The 19,462-nt window shown below is 40.8% G+C and overlaps 1 protein-coding gene across 3 annotated transcripts in view; it reads right to left on the bottom strand.

The window, feature by feature from the left end:
- Positions 1–533: 533 nt before the first annotated feature.
- Positions 534–19,462, bottom strand: part of CACNA2D3 (calcium voltage-gated channel auxiliary subunit alpha2delta 3) — a 1,571,161-nt gene continuing 1,552,232 nt past the window's right edge. For all 3 annotated transcript variants that reach the window (XM_029600901.1, XM_029600903.1, XM_029600904.1), the window contains 3 exons: positions 16,011–16,123; positions 15,228–15,310; positions 534–1,498 (listed from right to left, as the gene is read on the bottom strand). In XM_029600901.1, the coding sequence (XP_029456761.1) occupies positions 1,406–1,498; positions 15,228–15,310; positions 16,011–16,123 (289 nt within the window). In that variant the 3' untranslated portion in view covers positions 534–1,405. The remainder of the gene's footprint in view (positions 1,499–15,227; positions 15,311–16,010; positions 16,124–19,462) is intronic.

The following is a 19,462-nucleotide window of genomic DNA, read 5'->3' as shown; positions in this document are numbered from 1 at the left end:
CAAGATTCTTGGCAGCTTCCAAAAAATACAATCATAAAATCAAACATTCAAAAGCATATGGAACAATACAGCATGTACAAAATAAACAAAGTATAAATATCTGACATCAAAGTCTCTGATTTAGAAGAAGGCTAGCCTCAACAAGGGAGTTTTCAGGGCATTTTTGAGCACATTGCTGTTTTCTTGTTGCCAGGAGTTGATTGCATAAAGTAGCCCCAGCTACTGAGAACATATGCTTAAAACTAGGTACATCTAAGACATATTGCCCTTTTTGATCTGGCAAAGTTTCAGGAGTAAATTAATTGTGTAGGATAAATCATTATTTAGAGCAATGTGTATGATAGTGAAAATCTTATACTGTATACAGAACTCGGCTGGGAGTCAGTAGAGTGCTTTTAAAATGGTATAATATGGTCAAATTTAGAGTTACCTGTTACAATGCAGGCTGCAGAGTTTTGTATTGTTGCAAGGCTTTGATAATATAAGCTGGTAGGCCTAGCAAAACAAAATTGCTGGAAAATACCAATAGCTACACTACAGTCCGAAAATCTGATTGGTCAAGGTAGGGTTTGAGATGTCTTAATGAACCAAAGGTGGTTTTTTTTCCCAGTAGTATCCTTATCCTTTGTTTTTCCAGCTCATTCGGAACTTGGGCTGGGAACCAGTGCCATGAGCCTTCATTCACAACTACCCAGGGTGTTTTACCTCTATTTTATATCCCTCTTTCTCATTTAAGCCAGCCATTGAAGTAATCATCTTCAGCCAGAGATCATACAACCACTCTCCCTTCAGAATGTGCAACAATCATGGTTCCTGAATCTGTGCCAGGTGTCACTGTTGAGCAATGGCTGAGGCTTCCCTATCCCCTGTAGGTCTGCAAATACTGCCTCCAAAATATCCCCAGCTAGCCAAGAAAGTAGAGTCCTGGTTCAGGAATCAAACTCAGGCCCCTCTTCATGGCAGCATGTAGCCACAGGATCAGGCAGTCATTTTTTAAGAGAAGTTTTGTTATCAAATAGGGGAGGTAGATGATTTATTGTGAGACCAAATAAGAATATACACACACTAAAATAAATCATGATTTTAATATACTTTATTTAAAAAGAACATCATGTTAAATTGTTTTAAATGAGGCAAAGCTGAAGGTAATGAACAGCAGTATGTATCAATTGTAGTCCTTTCTTTGATGAATTGTGACTATCATATGGCAAGTTCACATCTTTATGAGTTGCAAAGTATAAACGTAAAATATTTTCAACGTATCTTTTGAGAGTTCAGAATCACCAGGTGTTTAAAATGTATGAAATGCTGATGTTTGACTATAATTTCATTTTCCTCTATGTGGCACCCTTTTTCAGTTCACAGTTTATGTACTTAGCATGCTATGGGATCAAACCAGACAATGTCACCTTGAGAAAAGCGTCAGAAGTAGAGAGAGAACAACAGCAAAGGGATGAGCACAGAGACCTAGAACTCCACCGCATTCTCTTGCATTTTCCTAAAGAAAACAACAGTTCTGCATTAAGATATCAGAAGATGCAGTAAACATTTAGTCTTCATACTTATTTAAAAACATACTTAATTATAATTATATATAAATATTAATAACATAGACATCTGTGACCATTCCAGTCACCTCCCCCCAACCCCACACTCCTGGATGAGCTCTTGCTAAGACAAAGAAACATTATGCTTGCTAGCTAATAGTGGCCACATCTTTATTGTAAACATATCTATTCTTTTTTTTTTTTTAATTTTGTTTTTATTGAATTTTCAAATTATTCAAACATTTCACAATATCTATTCTTATTGATAATGCACCTGATCCAGGGTCCTATTGTCCTGATGGACTCCTTCAGACCAAACTAGGCTGCTGTGGCTTTACATGTTTCATCCCTGACTGGTCCTGCCACAAAGCCAAGCTAAGCTGTGGGAGGGGAGAACTGTCCCAGGCTCTCTGTCATGTTTTCAAGCTAGAGCCATATGTACTAAAGAGGCTGCATCCAGCTTCCTTCTTGTTAATTCTCTGGCCCTTTATAGGAGCCTGCCTACTGAAGATACTCTAATTTTATTTTTCTCTAAACCTCACCCCTTGATTCAGGTACCCTGTTCAAAGCTGTGACAAATAGCATAGACACAGTCCTTTTCTGCCACATTCGGTATGGATCGGGGTGGGGGGAAGTAAATCCACATGGTCTGCAGCATTAAGATGGTTTCAGGTCTTGCTGATGTTTAAATGGTCTTCCACATACATAGCCTGCCTGAGACTCCATGCAACCTTCCTGACCTTGTCAGCTTCCTTGTCATTTCACCTCCACTAAGGCTCAAATTACGGCCTGGACCAGAGGAGGGGAAAGGGATGCTGAGAAGGCGAGCAGAGAAGGAGGAGGATGGGCCAGGATCATATTGACATGCTATAGTACAGCTCCATGTTCTTTGGCATAGCCCTTTTGCTTAATAAGAATGCTTGCTTAAAAAACACAGCAGTTCTGACTGGTTTGGGCTGCAAAGTCATAAGTATTTCTTTCTATGACTGAGATTCTAAAATGTTTAAAGCTAAAAAAACCTACTTGATTAACATGAATATTTAAAAATTAAAAAAAATATTTGGTTACTACAAGCATGTATTTAGTAACCTCATGAAACAAGACTAGTGAAATGCAATTTGAAACTTGAAGGGATCCATTCAAACTCTTTGGGTTGGTGTGTGGTGTCTACATAGAGGGACTTTGCAGGTCAGAAAAGGCTGAATCAGCCTATTCGATTGACTAATTTGGCTTTATCCAGTCCGTAAAACACCACTGCGTGGTTTATACGAGCAGACTGAAAAGGTTGGAGTTGGCTCTGAAATGTTTAATGAGCTGAAAATCTATTTTTATGCTATTTGATGGGCATAGCTGCAGGCACATAAGTAAGGAAAAAGTGACACAAGCCTAATACTGTTTAGAAATGAAAAATAAATGAGCAAAGTTTAAATTAAATGTAGACATGAAACCTGTCTTGTGCGTCACATACACAGATGAGGTTTTCCTCTACAGTTTGAAGAGGATACTGCAAAATCCCTTTTTTTGTTTCTGAGCAACACCAGGTTTGTTTCCTTCTATAAAGGATCAAAATAATACATATAACAGTTCACTTGCAATGCTAAGATGGACAATTAAAGAATCCTAATTCTGTATCCTTCTCCTAGTACTATGAACCATGGAGGTCTACAGACTAAAGAGAATTAGTTTTAACATTTATGTTAATGAGTATTAGGGCTTGTTAAATATGGGTGTTAACCAAAATCCATGTACAATGAACATTATTTGCATGCACAGTATGTTAGCATTTCCGCATGGTAATAGTAACATGCATGCAAATGAGCTCCCCTCCTAAAAAACAAATTATGAAATTATTAGTATTAATGCTGGATGTACTATTTAGCATTAAAATCTAAAAAGCTTCATGTGGCCTAGGAATGATGGAAAATTACACTTCAGTGGGTGTAGTTAACTTTAAGGGCATCACTAGATCATCTTAACTCAAATCTTACATGCCTGAACCCGCAGCCCCTCCAAATAAAAATCCAGCCTTCAGGCTCCTTCCCAACGCCTTGCCCCAAAAAAACCTTGATTGTAATTTTGTTTTGGGAGAGGTTAGAAAGGGACCCCGTATTTTTGTGTGAGGTGGGGACCAGAAGGGGTTCTGAGAGCTGGATTTTTGTAAGAGGATGGGAATTTTGTGGGCCCAGAGGCCCATCATTGTCTTTTTAGTGGAGGGGAGGTGATTATGGCAGGGCCTTGAGGTCTGTCATTGTCTTTGGAGATTAGGAGGGTGAGGGTCCATACCTGAGTATGTTAACTGGCTCTTTCAATTTGAACAGGTTAGCAACTTAGCAAGGGGAAACCTGAGCTGCTGAATATAACAGCTTAGGCATGACCCTTTAATGCAGCCATGGTGATGGCTGCTGCATTCTGCATCTCATTAGTTTGGCATTTCAGTCATTGAAACCTGATGAACTGCTGGTATTAAAATTAGCAGGTAACTTGCCTCATTAGTGGTTGTAATGCTGATTAGTACATTGAACCCATAATGTCCAAAATCAAAGATGGTCAAATATGCATTCAAGGAAGCCTGCAAGTCAGATTTCTGCATAATTTCAAAATATGTCTTTTGCCCAAGGAGTTAATTTCCTGTAACTTTGGTATGGGAAAAATCCCCAGAAAATAATGTGAAAGCAAAAACTTGTGAAAAAAGGACTTTAGGATTTTTCTACTAAATGTTAACCTTAAGAATCGGACAAAGTGCCCTAGACCTTTTCTCCCCATGTTTTTGCTTACATGATATTTTCTGTAAATTTCTTTTTCCTTCCATGGGTTTCAGGAAAACGAAATCTTGGACAAAAGATGCTTTATTCCAAATTGTGTAAACAAATGCCATTTATATTTTGTTTATCCTACCTTTGCCTGAAATTTAAATTTAGCCCTTAGTGCCCAGTTGTTAGATTTATAACCAGCTCAGGGCTGGTGCTTCCATTAAGCATAATAGGTGGTAGTCTAGCGCACCAAAATATTGGAGGTGGCAAAAATCCCACCAGCACAAGACCCAAAGAGGGAAAGCCAATACTGCCAAAGAAGGAAGCTGCCGCCAATAGGCAGGGCTGGTGCAATGGTCTGTAGTGCCCTAGGCACTCCAATGTAACACCATCCCCCCCCCCACCCTGAGTTGAATTGCCCTCTGACAGTGGTAGATATATACAGTTAGGGTCACCCTCTTATGGTTATTTTCTCTCTCTCACACACACATTTTTGAAAATGTCACCCTTGCATGCTCTGGCGGCACCCCGGCCACTCATGCCACCCTAGGTAGCTGCCTAGCCCTGCCTAATGATTGCACTGGCCTTGCCAATAGGTAAGCTGGGGGTGGGGGTGCATGTGCATAACCGAAGATTCACCGAGGTCACCAAATACTCTTACACAGGCCCTGATCCAGCATGCAATATTTAAGAGCTCTTTACAATTTTAGGGCATTTGCTTCTAAGCAATGATGCCAACCAATTTTCTATCATGGGGCTCTTGCCACTATCCGTTTCTTATCAAGGAGCTCTTGGTAAAATGTCTTATCACACCAAAAGAGCGCACATAAAAGGTTTCAAATGTATGCCATCCAATATTAAATATTCAAGACACAGCTGATAGGGTGGCAATGGACTATCATAACACCCATGCACACATTCTCAGCAGTGTTGCAATGGGTCATGCATAATCATTGGTCCATAATAAGAGTTTACTTTTTACAATTTTTACATTGCAAATAAAAAATGGGAAAATAACTTCCCTTTTCTTGAATGGCAGAGCGGCGCTAGGTTGAAGGACACCCTTCTTAGGGTGTTCTTAGGGTGGTGTTCTTAATAATTCAGAAATGCTGCTTGACGTTCTTTGCTTTGGGACTTAGCTGTAGAAGCCATCCTGTGCTTTTTCCCTTATGTCTGTGTGTCAGTACCCCAAACCGTAAAAGTCAGGGCCCATGTTGGTTGTTGTCTGTATCCAGTTCCCTTTCCTCCTCTCCGCCCCCCCCCCCCCCCCCCACCTTCCCTCCAACATTGAAACGGGGAACAGTGTCGCAGTTGCATCAAAAGCATCAAAGCTTTTCACGCAACTGCAACATCTCCAGGGTTGATAATTTTTTCTTGCAACTACTACTGGTTCTTATATTTTATGGATCTCTGTCCTAAAACTGAAATAACTAGTTATCAGCTGAAGCAAAAAGAGCATGCAAAAAATTAGCTGCATGGCAAGAAATATTCTATCATGGTATACTATAACATGCTGCAACCACCCTTTCCCCACATGTGATTTTTGAAATTATGCATGGTATTTATTTATTTGAGTGTTTTATATACCACCATTCCATGTGAGAATTACTAGATCATAGTTGTCTACACCATGCCTATGCATGGAATTTGTAATGCTTTTCAACTTTTCACTGATAAAATGTTGGTGAATTTCAATAAGATGAATTCTAGGATGATGATTGGCCTCTGCATGAAACTTGAACCTGATTGGTCTAGTTTAACAAAAGTTATGCCTCCAGATAGATAGATTGAACTGCCTCATAAGTGCTTTTCAGATGTACTGAAACTAAGGTGAGATGATCAGAGTTCTCTAGTGCCTATATCTCTAAACATGAGGAATACTGAGAACCCTGTGTCTGTATGTTTTTGTTTAGCTGGCAAAATGTTGATACTTTCTGAATTACTGTGTCCTACCAGGTCCTACCTACTCAATGCACATTGTAAATTGTACCTATAGTTCATGAAAGTGTCACAGCATTTACCAATGGTATCAAACTTCTAGGTTATACCACCCTTTAGGACATAGGGATGTGCAGAGATGAAATTTCATTTCAATTCATTTTTTTCTGGGTTTTTTAAAATTTGGATTTTTGGTTTGTTTAATTATTTATTTTGGTTTGATTCCTTTGCTACCGACACAAAAAAAAAATCAAACCAAAATGAGGCCTGCCTAGGCCACCCTCCTACCCCTCCTTCGCTGCTGCCTGACCTGACTGGAGCCGACTTGGGCTAACTGAATCCTCCCCAAGTCCCTCCACCACCCTCCACTCCCACAAATAAACTGAAGCCTCCTGGACCCCCATATCCTTATCCCCCATACAAATAAGTTGGAACCTCCCTGGTCCCCACATCCCTTTTATGGTGGTGTTTTTTATTATCTGTTTTTTTCATCTATCCTTTTTTTTAAGATCACTTATTTGGCACTACAAAGGGACTCAGTTTCTGGAGAGACACTAGTTTTGGCTTTCAGCACCCACTCCTGATGCACATTAATACCCAAAGGGGCGAGTTTTAAAAGAGATGCTCACATTAAAACACCAATATATGCAAATATATGGGCTGAGCACAAGCAAATCATATTTTAAAACCAGAAAAATATGCACATATATATGTGCAGGTGCATGCAACAGAATGTGAAAAAAAAAAAAGGAAGTGGATTTGGTGTGAGGCAGGGGCATTCCAGGGTGGGGGCCAACATTTACGTGCATAAATCCCAATTTTAAATCCAGAGAATGCAGCGTGCGTCAGGTTGTTCCTGCACATATATACTGCTGCTCTTTTTCATGTATAAGTCTGCAAAAAAAATTGTTATAGCCAAAACTTTACTGGGTGAGGGGTCTGGGCAAACCGAAGGTTGCAGAGGCCGAAGAACCAAGGGGGTCTTGATGACCTAGGGATAGACTGGCCAAACTGTGGACTAAGTGTTCAAACTGGTTATTTCCTTTACGAGCGCATGTTTTAAAATGTGCTCACCTGCACATGTAAAAGCCGACAAGTCCTAAGGCAAGATATGCTAACAACATTTCCTCGTGTAACCGCTTAAAATTAGCCACTTAGCAACTAGAAGAGCAAGAACTGGCAGCTACCAAACAAGAAAGAAGGAATCATCTCAGATGACCTGAAGGTTGCCAGTTCTGACTATTAAACACAATGGCAGGACAGCTTTCAAAATGTTTGATGTCACAAAGTGCTCTGGCCTTCCTAAGAACTGAACTGACTTGAAAAGGTCTGTTTACCTATAGAAATAAAAAAAAAGGGATTCTAAGTGTCAAATGTAAGGGCACACAAAACGAGTGAGATGAATGCTATGAGGCACTCTACTATCTTAGGTACAAATTTGAATAGAATTGGCTGAATGATTCAAACGTTATTGTGGGGGGGGGGGGGGGATACAATTATTATAGGGGAGAGGGAAAATGCACATGTACATGATGATCTTGTAAGGCCAGTTTCTCTGTAGGAAACACGATTAACTAGGGAAAGTATGCAGAGGCATGGCTTTGGGAATGCTTTCCAACATAGATTTGTATTGTAGACGGGGTGTGTGGGTGTGGGGTATGCCTGTGTGTGTGAAAGAGGCTACATAGTGGGACTGTATTTGGGAGGAATGGAGAGTGTGGGCATGTGATGGGGTATAGATAGAGAGGGGTTAGGCGGGATTATGTGGGGGGTGTCTGTATGTGTGCATGGATGGTTGGGTGTGGGTTTTGGAGGTGTGAGTTTGGTGACATGGGGTTGTATGTGGGAAGAATAGGGTTGTCAACAGTGTAGGTGTGTGCAAGTTATCTAAGGGATGGATGTGTGAGGGGGTCTGTATTTTTGGGTGGGAAGGGTTTTATGGAGGAGTTATGAGTATACGGGGTTGTGGGATGTTTTTATAGGGGTATGTCAGTGCATTTGTAGGTAGAAAATGTGGTTGTAAGGACTTTGAGGGTTTTGTGTGGAGGGGTTGTGTGCATGGGGATATTTTAGGATATCGGTATGTATGAATATGTGGTGGGGAAGTATGTGTATGTATGTGTAGATGTCAGAATTTCTGTTACGGGATGGATGTGTGTGTTTATGTAGATTTGTGTGTGGGAGTAATATGCGACAAGGATGTGTGTGTAAGAAGGGTGTGAGGTTTTGGGAAGGAATGGCTGTATAGGTGGGAGTGTGTGGTTGCAGAGGTGGAGTTGTGGAAAGTGTGCAAATGTAGGGACTATGTGTGTACAGAGGTGGGCAGTGGGGTGAATTGTTCCTGTCTGTATGGACGGATTTGCAGGGCTTGTGTATGTATGTGTATGTATGAATGTAGGAATGTGTGTGTGTGGAGGGGAGAGTGTATGTGTAAGTTTGTGTGTGGTGGGTGATTGTGTATTTTGGAAGCACTTTTCTGTGCTGCTTTTCTGTACTGCCTCCTACTTAATATCTGCTTTTCTGTACTGCCTCCTACTTAATATCATTGCGATATTAAGTAGGAGGAAAAACAAAATTAAATAAAGTTTTTAAAAAAAGTAAAAAAAATAAAAAACACTGGCAGTCTGGTATAGGAAACAGACACTAGGAATGTGCTTCATTTTTTTCTGCTGGGTCGGGCTATGGGTCGGGCAACCCATGGAAAACTTTGTTTTCCAACGGGTCGGGTTTTTTTCTTGGCAATTTTCGCCAAAGAAAAAACAACCCACCCCAACCCTTCAAATTTAGTTAATTACAACCCCCCACCTCCTGATCCCCCCAAAACTTGCCTAAAGTCCCTGGTGGTCCAGTGGGGGTCCCGGGAGTGATCTCCTGTTCTCAGGCCGTTGGCTGCCAGTAAACAAAATGGCACCAGTGGCCCTTTGCCCTTACCATGTGACAGGGGCTACCGGTGCTGTTGGTCATCCCCTGTCACATGGAAGAAGCAATGGATGGCCCACGCCATTTTTTAAGATGCGCCGGTTGTCCATTGCTCCTACCATGTGACAGGGGCTTCAGATGCACTGATAGCCCCTGTCACATGGTAAGGGCAAAGAGCCATGGCGCCATTTTGTTTATTGATAGCCGACGGCCCGAGAGCAGGAGATCTCTCCCGGGACCCCTGCTGGACCACCAGGGACTTTAGGCAAGTTTTTGGGGGGTTGGGATGGTTGTAATTAGCTAAATTTGAAGGGTTGGAGTGGGTTTGGGTTTTTTTTTTAAATTTTTTTATTTATCTAGTTTTATATACCATCATTCGGGATTGCCATCATAACGGTTTACAATTGTCGATGGGAAAGGGGAATGTTAGTAGGTTAGCAAATCAACATGTTCAGATTCACAATACATTATACAATTACAGAATTAAGTTAGTTAGTACAATATGTTCTGTGAAAGGTTACAGTAATGTTATAGTTAGGTTGGTTATCATGCTACTTATAGTTGTGAGAGTCAATAGGTGTAAAATTTGCTTGTAGGAGCTAATGTGTACTTGTCTCTTTTGGTTTGATGGTTGCGTAACCGGATGTATGGCTTTCATTGAGTATCTAAGTAGGCTTTGGTGAATAGCCAGGTTTTTAGGTCCTTCTTGAAGGTTTTTAGGTTGGGTTGTGTTCTTATTTTGATTGGGAGTTCCATAGCTTGGGGCTTCCAATGGATATGGCTCTTTCTTGAGTTGTGGTGAGTTGCGTGGTTCGTGTGGGAGGAATTTTTATGAGACCTTTGTTTGTTGAGCGTAGGTCTCGTTTTGGGGCGTGGAGTTCGATAGTTTTAGTTAACCAGCTGGTTTGCCATCCTATGATTGTTTTCTGTAGTATTGTTAGTATTTTGTAGTCTATTCGAAATTTAATTGGGAGCCAGTGCAGCGATATGAGGGATGAAGTGATATGGTCGTGTTTTTTTGTTCCTGTTATTATTCTAGCAGCTGTGTTCTGTAGGATTTGGTGTGGATGGATTGTGGTGAGAGGTAGGCCAAATAGTAAGGAGTTGCATAGTCGAGGTTGGAGAAAATGAGTAGTTGTAAAACTGTTCTGAAGTCGTGTGGTGAAAGGAAGGGTTTGAGTCATCTTAGGATTAGAAATTTGTGGTATCCTTCCTTTATTTTGTTAGTGATGTGGATCCTGAAGGATAGTTTGCTGTCGATGCTGATTCCAAAGTTTCTAGCATGTGTGACTGGCGATATTGATGTTTTTGGGTTCTCCATTTTGAGTGGTGGTATAGTAGCGTTGCTGTTTTTCCTGCCTAGGATGATTATTTCTGTTTTGTCTGTGTTTATTATTAGTTTTAGATCAGTTAGCAATTGTTTAATTTCTGCGCGATACATGGCTGTTTTTTTGTAAGTTTCTTCCAAGGCGTTTTGTAATGGGATAAGTATTTGTATGTCATCTGCGTATAGGAAATGTATCAGACCAAGGTGATCTAACCCCTCCCCCCGCACTAACCCGAACAATGAATTTTCCCCAAAGTCCGGGGAAAATCCATCTCGGGATTCAGGTCCTCCAACCCATGCCGAATTGGACTATTTCTTTGAAATTTTCCAATTCAGCAAAAACGATTGCACATCCCTAACAGCCATTTGAATGACAAGGGTCTGTTTCCTGAGCTCCCTGGCTGTGCGGCATTTAGGATAACTGACACTGATAAACTCAGCGTCGGTTTCCTAACTGGCGGACCGCCGACACCCATAGGGTTCGCGTTAGCAAGGAGGCGCTAGGGGCGCGCAAGCAATCCTAGTGCCTCCTTACTAACGTGACCCCCTAATTTAAATATTGCATGGCACCCTCCTTGGGGGCGCCTGGGGCGCGTTAAGAAAGCAGGCGCTGTCCGTTCAGAGCCCCCTTTCTATGCAAATTTATTGCGTCGGCCCCTCTGCCAGTTGCTTAGGTTATTTTTCTTGTATCTCTCTCTCTCTGCCTGTGTTGCTCTGTAGTAAAATGCTATAAGGGGAAAGGGCGGGGGCAGGAGAGAGGTGTTTGGAATGGAACAATGTCAGTATTCCAACAGTTTTAATAGTTTCCCATATAGAGTAATGGGGATTTGTTTGAAGACTCATTTCTCTGAAAATACAGATCTGATGTTTCTTGCTTTTGACCTCATCTAAGATACTCACATTTCCTTCCTGTATACCAAATTTGGTGAATTTCTATACTTTTTTGGAGACTTATTGTGCCTGCAGATAGACGGATGGAAAGTCAGATGAAGATTGATCCCTTTGACATAGTTCTTTTCAACATTCTGTATGTTGGAAAGTATAAAATGGAGGGACTATTGCCTTGTATAGGTCACTTGCATACTATGTTTTACTTCTGGAGGCCTTATCTTTGTAAGGACACTGAAAACATGGAAGCAGTTCAAAGAAAAGCTACCAAAGTTATATAGGTCCTGCAGCACAAACTCCAAACAGAGGCTAAGGGAACTCAAAATGCACTTGCTGGAGGAAAGAAAGGAAGGAAGGATTTAGCGGGCTACACTAAACATATACGTCTGTTGAAATTGTTAATCGCCTAGAGTTAGGAGAGTTGAGTGATCCATAAATGTAATAAATAAATAAAGGCAACATTTTCTCTAGAAAAAGAAAATCAAGGACAAAGAGCCATAATACAAAGTTGGAGGATGGGAGGCTCCAGAGAAAAAATGAGGAAATGTTTCTTTATTGAGAGAGTAGTAGATGCCTGGAATAGCCTACTAGCAGAGCAAAACTATGATGGCACTTATGCATGTTTGGGACAGATATTGGAGTTGGGGGTCACATTTATTATGAAAAGCACATCAATCTTAGCACTTGTGTGCTATGCATAGCATTAAAAATAAGACATTTAAATCCCATGGTAAAATCTTAAAATAAAACAAAATATACCCTATCTCCCAATTCTTCCCACCCTCTCAGTGCCAAAAATCAGTCCCCTGCCTCTCCTCCTGATCAGTAAACAAAGGACTCTCTACCCCCAATCAAAGATATGACTGCACCACCCCAACCTAATCTGTCCTCTAACCTCTGAGGTACAAAAAATATTTAATTTCCATCTCTGATCTCCACTTTCATCCTTTGATGTACAAAAGTGAAATAACCATACAATACCCCTTGAACCCTTCCTATACACCACTAACAAAATATATCTTCCCCCTCCCCCCCCAGTAGGTAGGGCCAGAGCATCTCTGGATGCTGACCAGTAGAAGATAAGATTGTGCTTCCTGCTGGTCCACATTAGACATTTTTGGGTAGAGGGAGAGTGGCTGTTTTTTGTTTTTTTTATATGGTGAGGGAGGAAGGATACAGGCTAAGGGGGTTGTTATTTGATATTGCTGGGTAGAAGGAAGAATGGAAGTATAGAGGATGAGGCCTGGAGGAGGAACAGAATTCTTTTTCATATCAAGTGGGTATATGGGAGGCATTTTTTGATAACAGGTGAGAAGAAGTGGGGATTAGGTATGGGAGCTGTTTTTTGACATCTGAAGGATTGAAGAAGGATGGATCCCTTCCAGGTCTGGATCTGGAAATGTACCCAAACCTGAAGCCAGATCCCCAGAAGAGGTCTTCAAATGGATCCCCATGACCCTTTCCCAGACACAAAAGTTCCCTCATGCAAGATATCCACGGAATTTGACAAATTCCAAAATGCTGCTGACTGAGATCACCTTATACTATACTTCTCAACATGGGATATACCGGTAGTACAGCATAATGTCAGCTGGCACCATTTTGTAGTTCAATTTCACTGAAACAAGAAAGACAGGTTTCCTTCTGCCTCAGAACTTGAAAATATGGCCATCAGAGGGGGTAAACTTTGGGGTAAGAATGGGGAGTTCTCTGGGGGAAGGGACCTTATGCATGGAAGGGGTTTGAGTGCATTAGAGTCATCAGTTGAGGGATTCTATGGAGTATTGAATGGGGGAGTTAGGGGGGCGGGTCTTGCATGGGAGAATTTTGTCTATGATGAAGGTCCTTGAATAATGGGTCTTCAGTACTGAGGACTTATGTAAGAGTGGTGATTGTGACACAGATGCCCTTAATCTATGTGTTGGGGGTGAGTGTTAATTTTGGAGGGCCTCTGAGCCCCCTTAATTGTACATTTCTAGTTTGACCTCCAAGCCTGCATGATTTTTATTGTGTGTGTGTGTGTGGTATGTGGTGTTATTGTTGGGCTTCTCAACAATTACTCATGTAATTGTTGTGGTGAGTGTGAAGGGATGTTATGGTTGGGGCCACCGAACCCACACTATTGTTATGGACAGCCATGGATCAGGCTGTGGGCTGCTGCACGTTCCCAATCTCTGTGATGCCACAGTTCCACCTCCTTTCCCTCCTGGGCATGCTTCCAAAGCTTGGAAGTGAAACCATGTTGACACAGGGACTAGAAGCATGCAGTGCAGAGTCCCATATTCAGGCACCTGTGTGACAGCCCAATGTGCATTTGAGGAACTAATCAGATGTGTTAACAGTGGTGGAGGCCTGGCAGGAGGCATTAGAAGAAGGGATGGTAGGAGGAGGAAGAGATGGTTGCATATCAAACACTATCAGTGGGAAAGGGAGTAGAGGGAGGAAGGCTTCATCATCACTAGTGCTTGCTGATGTTTATGGGGAGGAGGGACACCAATCTTTGCCCAGGGCAACCAGAAATCTTGCACCAGCCCTAACACTGATCTGTATTTGAAGTCAAATAGCACATACTAAAGTGCACTAATTGGCCTCACACAGTAGGTAACAGAATGTGTGAGAGAGGTAGGGTAAATGAAATAGATGTCCTGGGTGTTGGTTTAAGTATGAAAACTTTTGTTTATCTACCTGGAATGGTTTGGGTCCCCTTGTAAGGATGAAAGCAGTATATAAGCCAAAATAGTTATAGAAAGTGATAGAGGATCAAAAGGAGAAGTGGCCAAGCACAGAGTGGTAATTGGGCTGCCTTGAGCGCCTGACTTATGGAGATATGGCAAAGTCAACCACCATGAAGCAGTGGAAGGAACTAGGAATATACATGTGTTTGAAATGACATAAGAAATATCAACAATATATCTTACGTCATTTCGTTTCTAAAACAAGACAAAAAACCCTGAAATTTTCTATTTTTGATTTTGTGAAATTGCGCATGCTATTTGGAAATAATGAGAGTAATTTTTTTAAAGCTTGGTTAGGGCATTAATTTGTATGTAGAAAGTATACACAGACTTTAGCCCAAATTTTCAAAGTGGACTTATATGCGTAAGTCCACTTTGAAAATTAGGGTGTATGCACGCAATTCATCACAATATACGCACCTTTTGAAAATCAAAAATATGTGCATAAATGCTATCCCACCTCAACTCCATCCAGAATGCCTCTTTGCTGTACACAATCACTTCTCCGCATACTTTTACACATACAAACCTCTCCCAAGACAATTTTCAAAAGCCCATTTACACACATAAAACCACGTTTTATGCGCGTAAATGCTTTTGAAAATTCAGTTTCAAGAGAGCATTATTTGAAAAAAGAGAATGAAACCCCCACAAAGCAAAACTGGACTGAAATTTAAAAAAAAAAAAAAAAAAATGGAGCACAGACATCCCTAGAAGGCCCTTAGAATACTGTCAGGTATAATTAGGGGCAAGACAGTATATCATCTAATAGACTGATTTGTTACACTCCCCAGTTAAAAGCAAAAAAGATAAGAAGGCTGCAATATCCTGCAGACAGGCTTACATGGCTGACAATTGTGAGGTACCCTTAGTGCAGTGTGATAAGGGAAGGAGCAGTGTACATGGTCTAGCTTGTATGACTGATAGCTGGGAGATATCCTTAGCTAGTTCAGTATAGGTAGGGGCAACTGACATTTATTGTGTTACTGTGCAAATTCTACAAAGTTTTGGATGCAAGTGGAAAGATCTGGAATAGCCAAATATCTGTCTGAAGAGTCTGGGTTACTTTGTAGATCTGGAACTATAGTAGACCCCGGAGAAATCTGGATTCTGTAAAACTTACTTCAGGATGAAATCCATGACATGATTCTGGACGTCTTCTAATCTTCTGAGCTTTCAAACGTTCACATTTAAGGGATTCATTATGTTCAATGCAGTTAAGGAACCATGATTTTAAGTGCATTATATTAATTTGCATTCATCTAACATAGGCATGATTTATAAATAAAAATCATTTATACTTCTAAGGTTTTATTTTTTAAAATATTTTATCAGGGACACAGTGTGTATGTGGGGAGGGGATGAGAAATATTTAAAAAATTGGATCCTCTACTATTTTCATTAAAAGGTTAGAAATTTCTACAGAAAAAGGTATTATATATATATATATATGTATAGTATAGGTACTATATATAAAACCATTAACAAAAAATTATCTACTATCAAAAACCTCTATATGAAAAATGTCAATCATTGAAGACAATTCCACACTCATATTATATTTATAGTTGAAACTTATGCATATACAGTACATGTGAAAGGAATCCATATGTACAAGCATTACATTTGTGTATAAACAGACATTTGTATTTATAAAGACACTATTCAATATGGACTTTTGTTAGTTGTAGACTAGGAAAATATTTCTCAGAAATAAAGTAAAGATGAGCCAGGATAATTTATAAAATATAAACAGGAAGGCACTATCTGTGATACAGAAGAAATCTGGTTTTCATCAAATGATTAATGATCAACCTGCTGTGCGTGAGATAGTGAGACAAAAAAACAAGCTCATTTTGAGTGTGGTCTTTCCAGGAGCTCTTTGCATAACTTGATAAAAGGATATACCGTATTTCTATAGGCTCCATGGTAATTGGTGACACCGAGTCGCAGCTGCATTCATTATCCACCACTACCATGAACAAATTGCTGCTTGGAATTTGTTGTATGACGAATGACCTGGAAAATGAAGATGCATTGATAAATCTCGGTCTCATTATTTGCTGTAGTGACTTTTTGGGCATCCTGTCATAATAATACATACCAAAAAAAAATAAATCCCTGGAAGTAGGAAGGGAAGTACTTTATCAGCTGTAAAACAACATCTGTAAGATGGGTGTGGTTCGCTGGCTTCTTATGTGTAGATTATTCTATATATATATATATATCTTGAGGTTGCCCTTTAGCACTGAGTATTAGGAAGATATGAATCTCTTCAACAGAGATTTGCCACCTGATTAAGAATACCAGTGAAAAATCCATGGTTCACTAAACTGGTTTGACAAATTTCTTTCAGAGCAAAACCCACATTTATGACAAAATCTGCAGCGTGTCACCAAAACAAATCAGAAGCAGACTTGCAGGAAAAGACTTGATCATCTCAGAGAAATCAATATTTTCAATCAAACTCAAAAAGGCTGAAATTGCTTGGCTTGATTTCAGGAGTGAGCAGTTTGCATACTTGCAGCTAGACACATTAGACAGTTAAAGGCAAGAGGTCCTTATTTGCCAGCAACTACTATATTCCTGTGTAAACTCCCAGCTGCCTGACAGTGTTTGGTTTGAAAATGATACATTTAATCCAAATTGTGGCATTTAGTATTTGGTTTTACAGTGGCTGACTGCAAAGCCCTACTCTAGCTGTTGTGAAGATGAAGTAAGTAACATAACATTATCACACATGCCTTAAGGGATAGATAAGGCTCTGAATTTACTTCCTCTCCTTAATGGCCTTATCTTTAGATTTCTTTTTCTCATCCTATGGCTGTTTTGTTTCTAAGGATGTAGCATGGAACAGTAAAATAAGAACTGTTATAGCACCTGTATTGATCCTGATGAAAGCTGGATTCCTTGCAGATTACAATACCTTTAAATGGAACAATGTAAGGATAATCTAGTTGTTCTAGAACATGAACTTTCAAGAACACACAGGTACCTTTTTTCAAAAGACCAATATGATATCAAAAGCTCATGTTTTACTTTGATCCCATGTACTGTAGCACAATCTAAAAAGAATCTAGAAAACAGAGTATAATTTTCATTATGGACACAATTCCTATTTTAAAAAAATGTCATCTTTTAAGCTAGGGTTGGGAAAGCTCCAGGCCTAAAAAACTGGATAGGTTTTCAGAGTATCTGTAATGAATTTGCGAGAGATAGATCTGCATACAATTGACACAGTGTGAATGCAAATCTTTCATGTGTATTCATTAGAGTAGGGGTAAACAACTCTGGTCCTGGAATGCCACAAACAGATCTGGTTTTCAGGATATCCACAAGGAATATAGATAAGATATAGTTGTATTCAATAGAAGCAATACATGCAAATATACCTCATGCATATTCATGATGGATTTGTGGCACTCCAGGACCAGAGTTGCCTACCTCTGTGATAGAAGTTTCCTGAAAATCCTACTGCTGTGTGATCCTTAAGGACTAAGGTTCCCCATCCTGGTCTTAAAGAGATGTTTGTTCTGCATTTATACTTGTGGAGGACAATTTTCAAAGCCATTTATGTGGGAAATAGTAGGGATGTGAAACGTTTTTGAACGATTAAAATTATCGTCCGATAATTTTAAAATCGTTCTAAACCGTTAGAGTACACGATACAATACAAATGCCCACAATTTATTGTCAGGAGCATTTATATTGTATCGTTAAATAGGGCACGGGAATTATTTGGGGGAGGGTGGGAAAACCGGCACACCAACACAACCTCTAAACCCACCCCGACCTTTTAAAACAAATTCCTTACACTCCCCCACCCTTCTGAACCCCCCCAAAATGTTAAATTACCTGGTGGTCCAGTGGGGGGGGGGGGGGTGTCCCCGGCGCGATCTCCCACTCTCGGGCCATCGGCGCCATTTTGGCTACCACTGATAAAAAGGCGCCGATGGCCCGAAAAAAAAAAAACACCCCGACCCTTTTCAAATTACCCCTTTGCTTCTCCCACCCTCCCGACCCCCCCAAAAACCTTTTAGATGTACCTGGTGGTCTAGTGGGGGGTCCAGGAGCCATCCCTTCAATCGTGCCGGTGCTGGAGGTTTCAAAATGGCGCCGATCGCCTTTGCCCTTAACTTGTCACAGGGAGCGACGGTCGCTCTCTGTGACAAGGTAAGAGCAAAGGCGATCGGCGCCATATTGGCAGTCTATCGCCTTTGCCCTTAACTTGTCACAGGGAGCGACGGTCGCTCCCTGTGACAAGGTAAGGGCAAAGGCGATCGGCACCATACAGGCAGTCTATCGCCTTTGCCCTTACCTTGTCACAGGGAGCGACGGTCGCTCCCTGTGACAAGGTAAGGGCAAAGGCGATCGGCGCCATTTTGAAACCTCCAGCACCGGCACCGGAACGATTGAAGGGATGGCTCCTGGACCCCCGCTAGACCACCAGGTACATCTAAAAGGTTTTTGGGGGGGTCGGGAGGGTGGGAGAAGCAAAGGGGTAATTTGAAAAGGGTCAGGGTGGGTTTTTTTTTTTCGGGCCATCGGCGCCTTTTTATCAGTGGTAGCCAAAATGGCGCCGATGGCCCGAGAGCGGGAGATCACGCCGGGGACCCCCCCCCACTGGACCACCAGGTAATTTAACATTTTTTTTTGGGGGGGGGTCGGTGGGGTTTTGTTTATCTGCTCAGGCCTCACTAAAAATTTAACAATGTGAATTGGAATCGGAACGATTCCAATTCACAATCTCTAACGATCCGATTTTTCCCTCCCACCATCCGAACCTGATCGTTAAGACGATCGGGCACACGATTCACATCTCTAGGAAATAGTAATTCATATGTATAAATTGTCTGTCTAAAAATTGCCCTCCCTCACTATGGCTAAACACAATGGGCATGATTTTCAATAGCATTTACATGCTTAAAATTGGGTGTTACATATGTAAATGCACTTTACCTGAGTAAGTGGGCTTTTGAAAATTTCTACAATCTATGCCATTGAATTGTCCATAGGATTTACTCGCGTAAGTGCACTTTATGCACATGGCTTTTGAAAATTGCTACAATAATAGTTACATTTACATGTGGAAACCCTTTTGAAAATTACCCCAATACACATACTTTTAGCTACAGTTAGAGGAAGTGTTCTTGGGGGCATCAGAAAATAACATGAGTAGATTGCACTTTCAACTCTATGTACATTGTTTTTCAGGAAAAAAAATTATCTGCACAAAAAGCAGGTACAAGCGTGCATAGGTATTTTAAAACCAATGGCAAGTTTCAAAGTGAAAGTACTCATGCATTTTCTCTTTGAAACTTGGTGCAAAACCAAGGCAAAAAGTACCTGTGGACTTTG

This window comes from Rhinatrema bivittatum, chromosome 4 (genome assembly GCF_901001135.1).
Source record: "Rhinatrema bivittatum chromosome 4, aRhiBiv1.1, whole genome shotgun sequence".
Classification (NCBI taxonomy): domain Eukaryota; kingdom Metazoa; phylum Chordata; class Amphibia; order Gymnophiona; family Rhinatrematidae; genus Rhinatrema; species Rhinatrema bivittatum.
The sequence above is the reverse complement of the archived record's forward strand: the minus strand, read 5'-3'. Positions and strand labels throughout refer to the sequence as shown.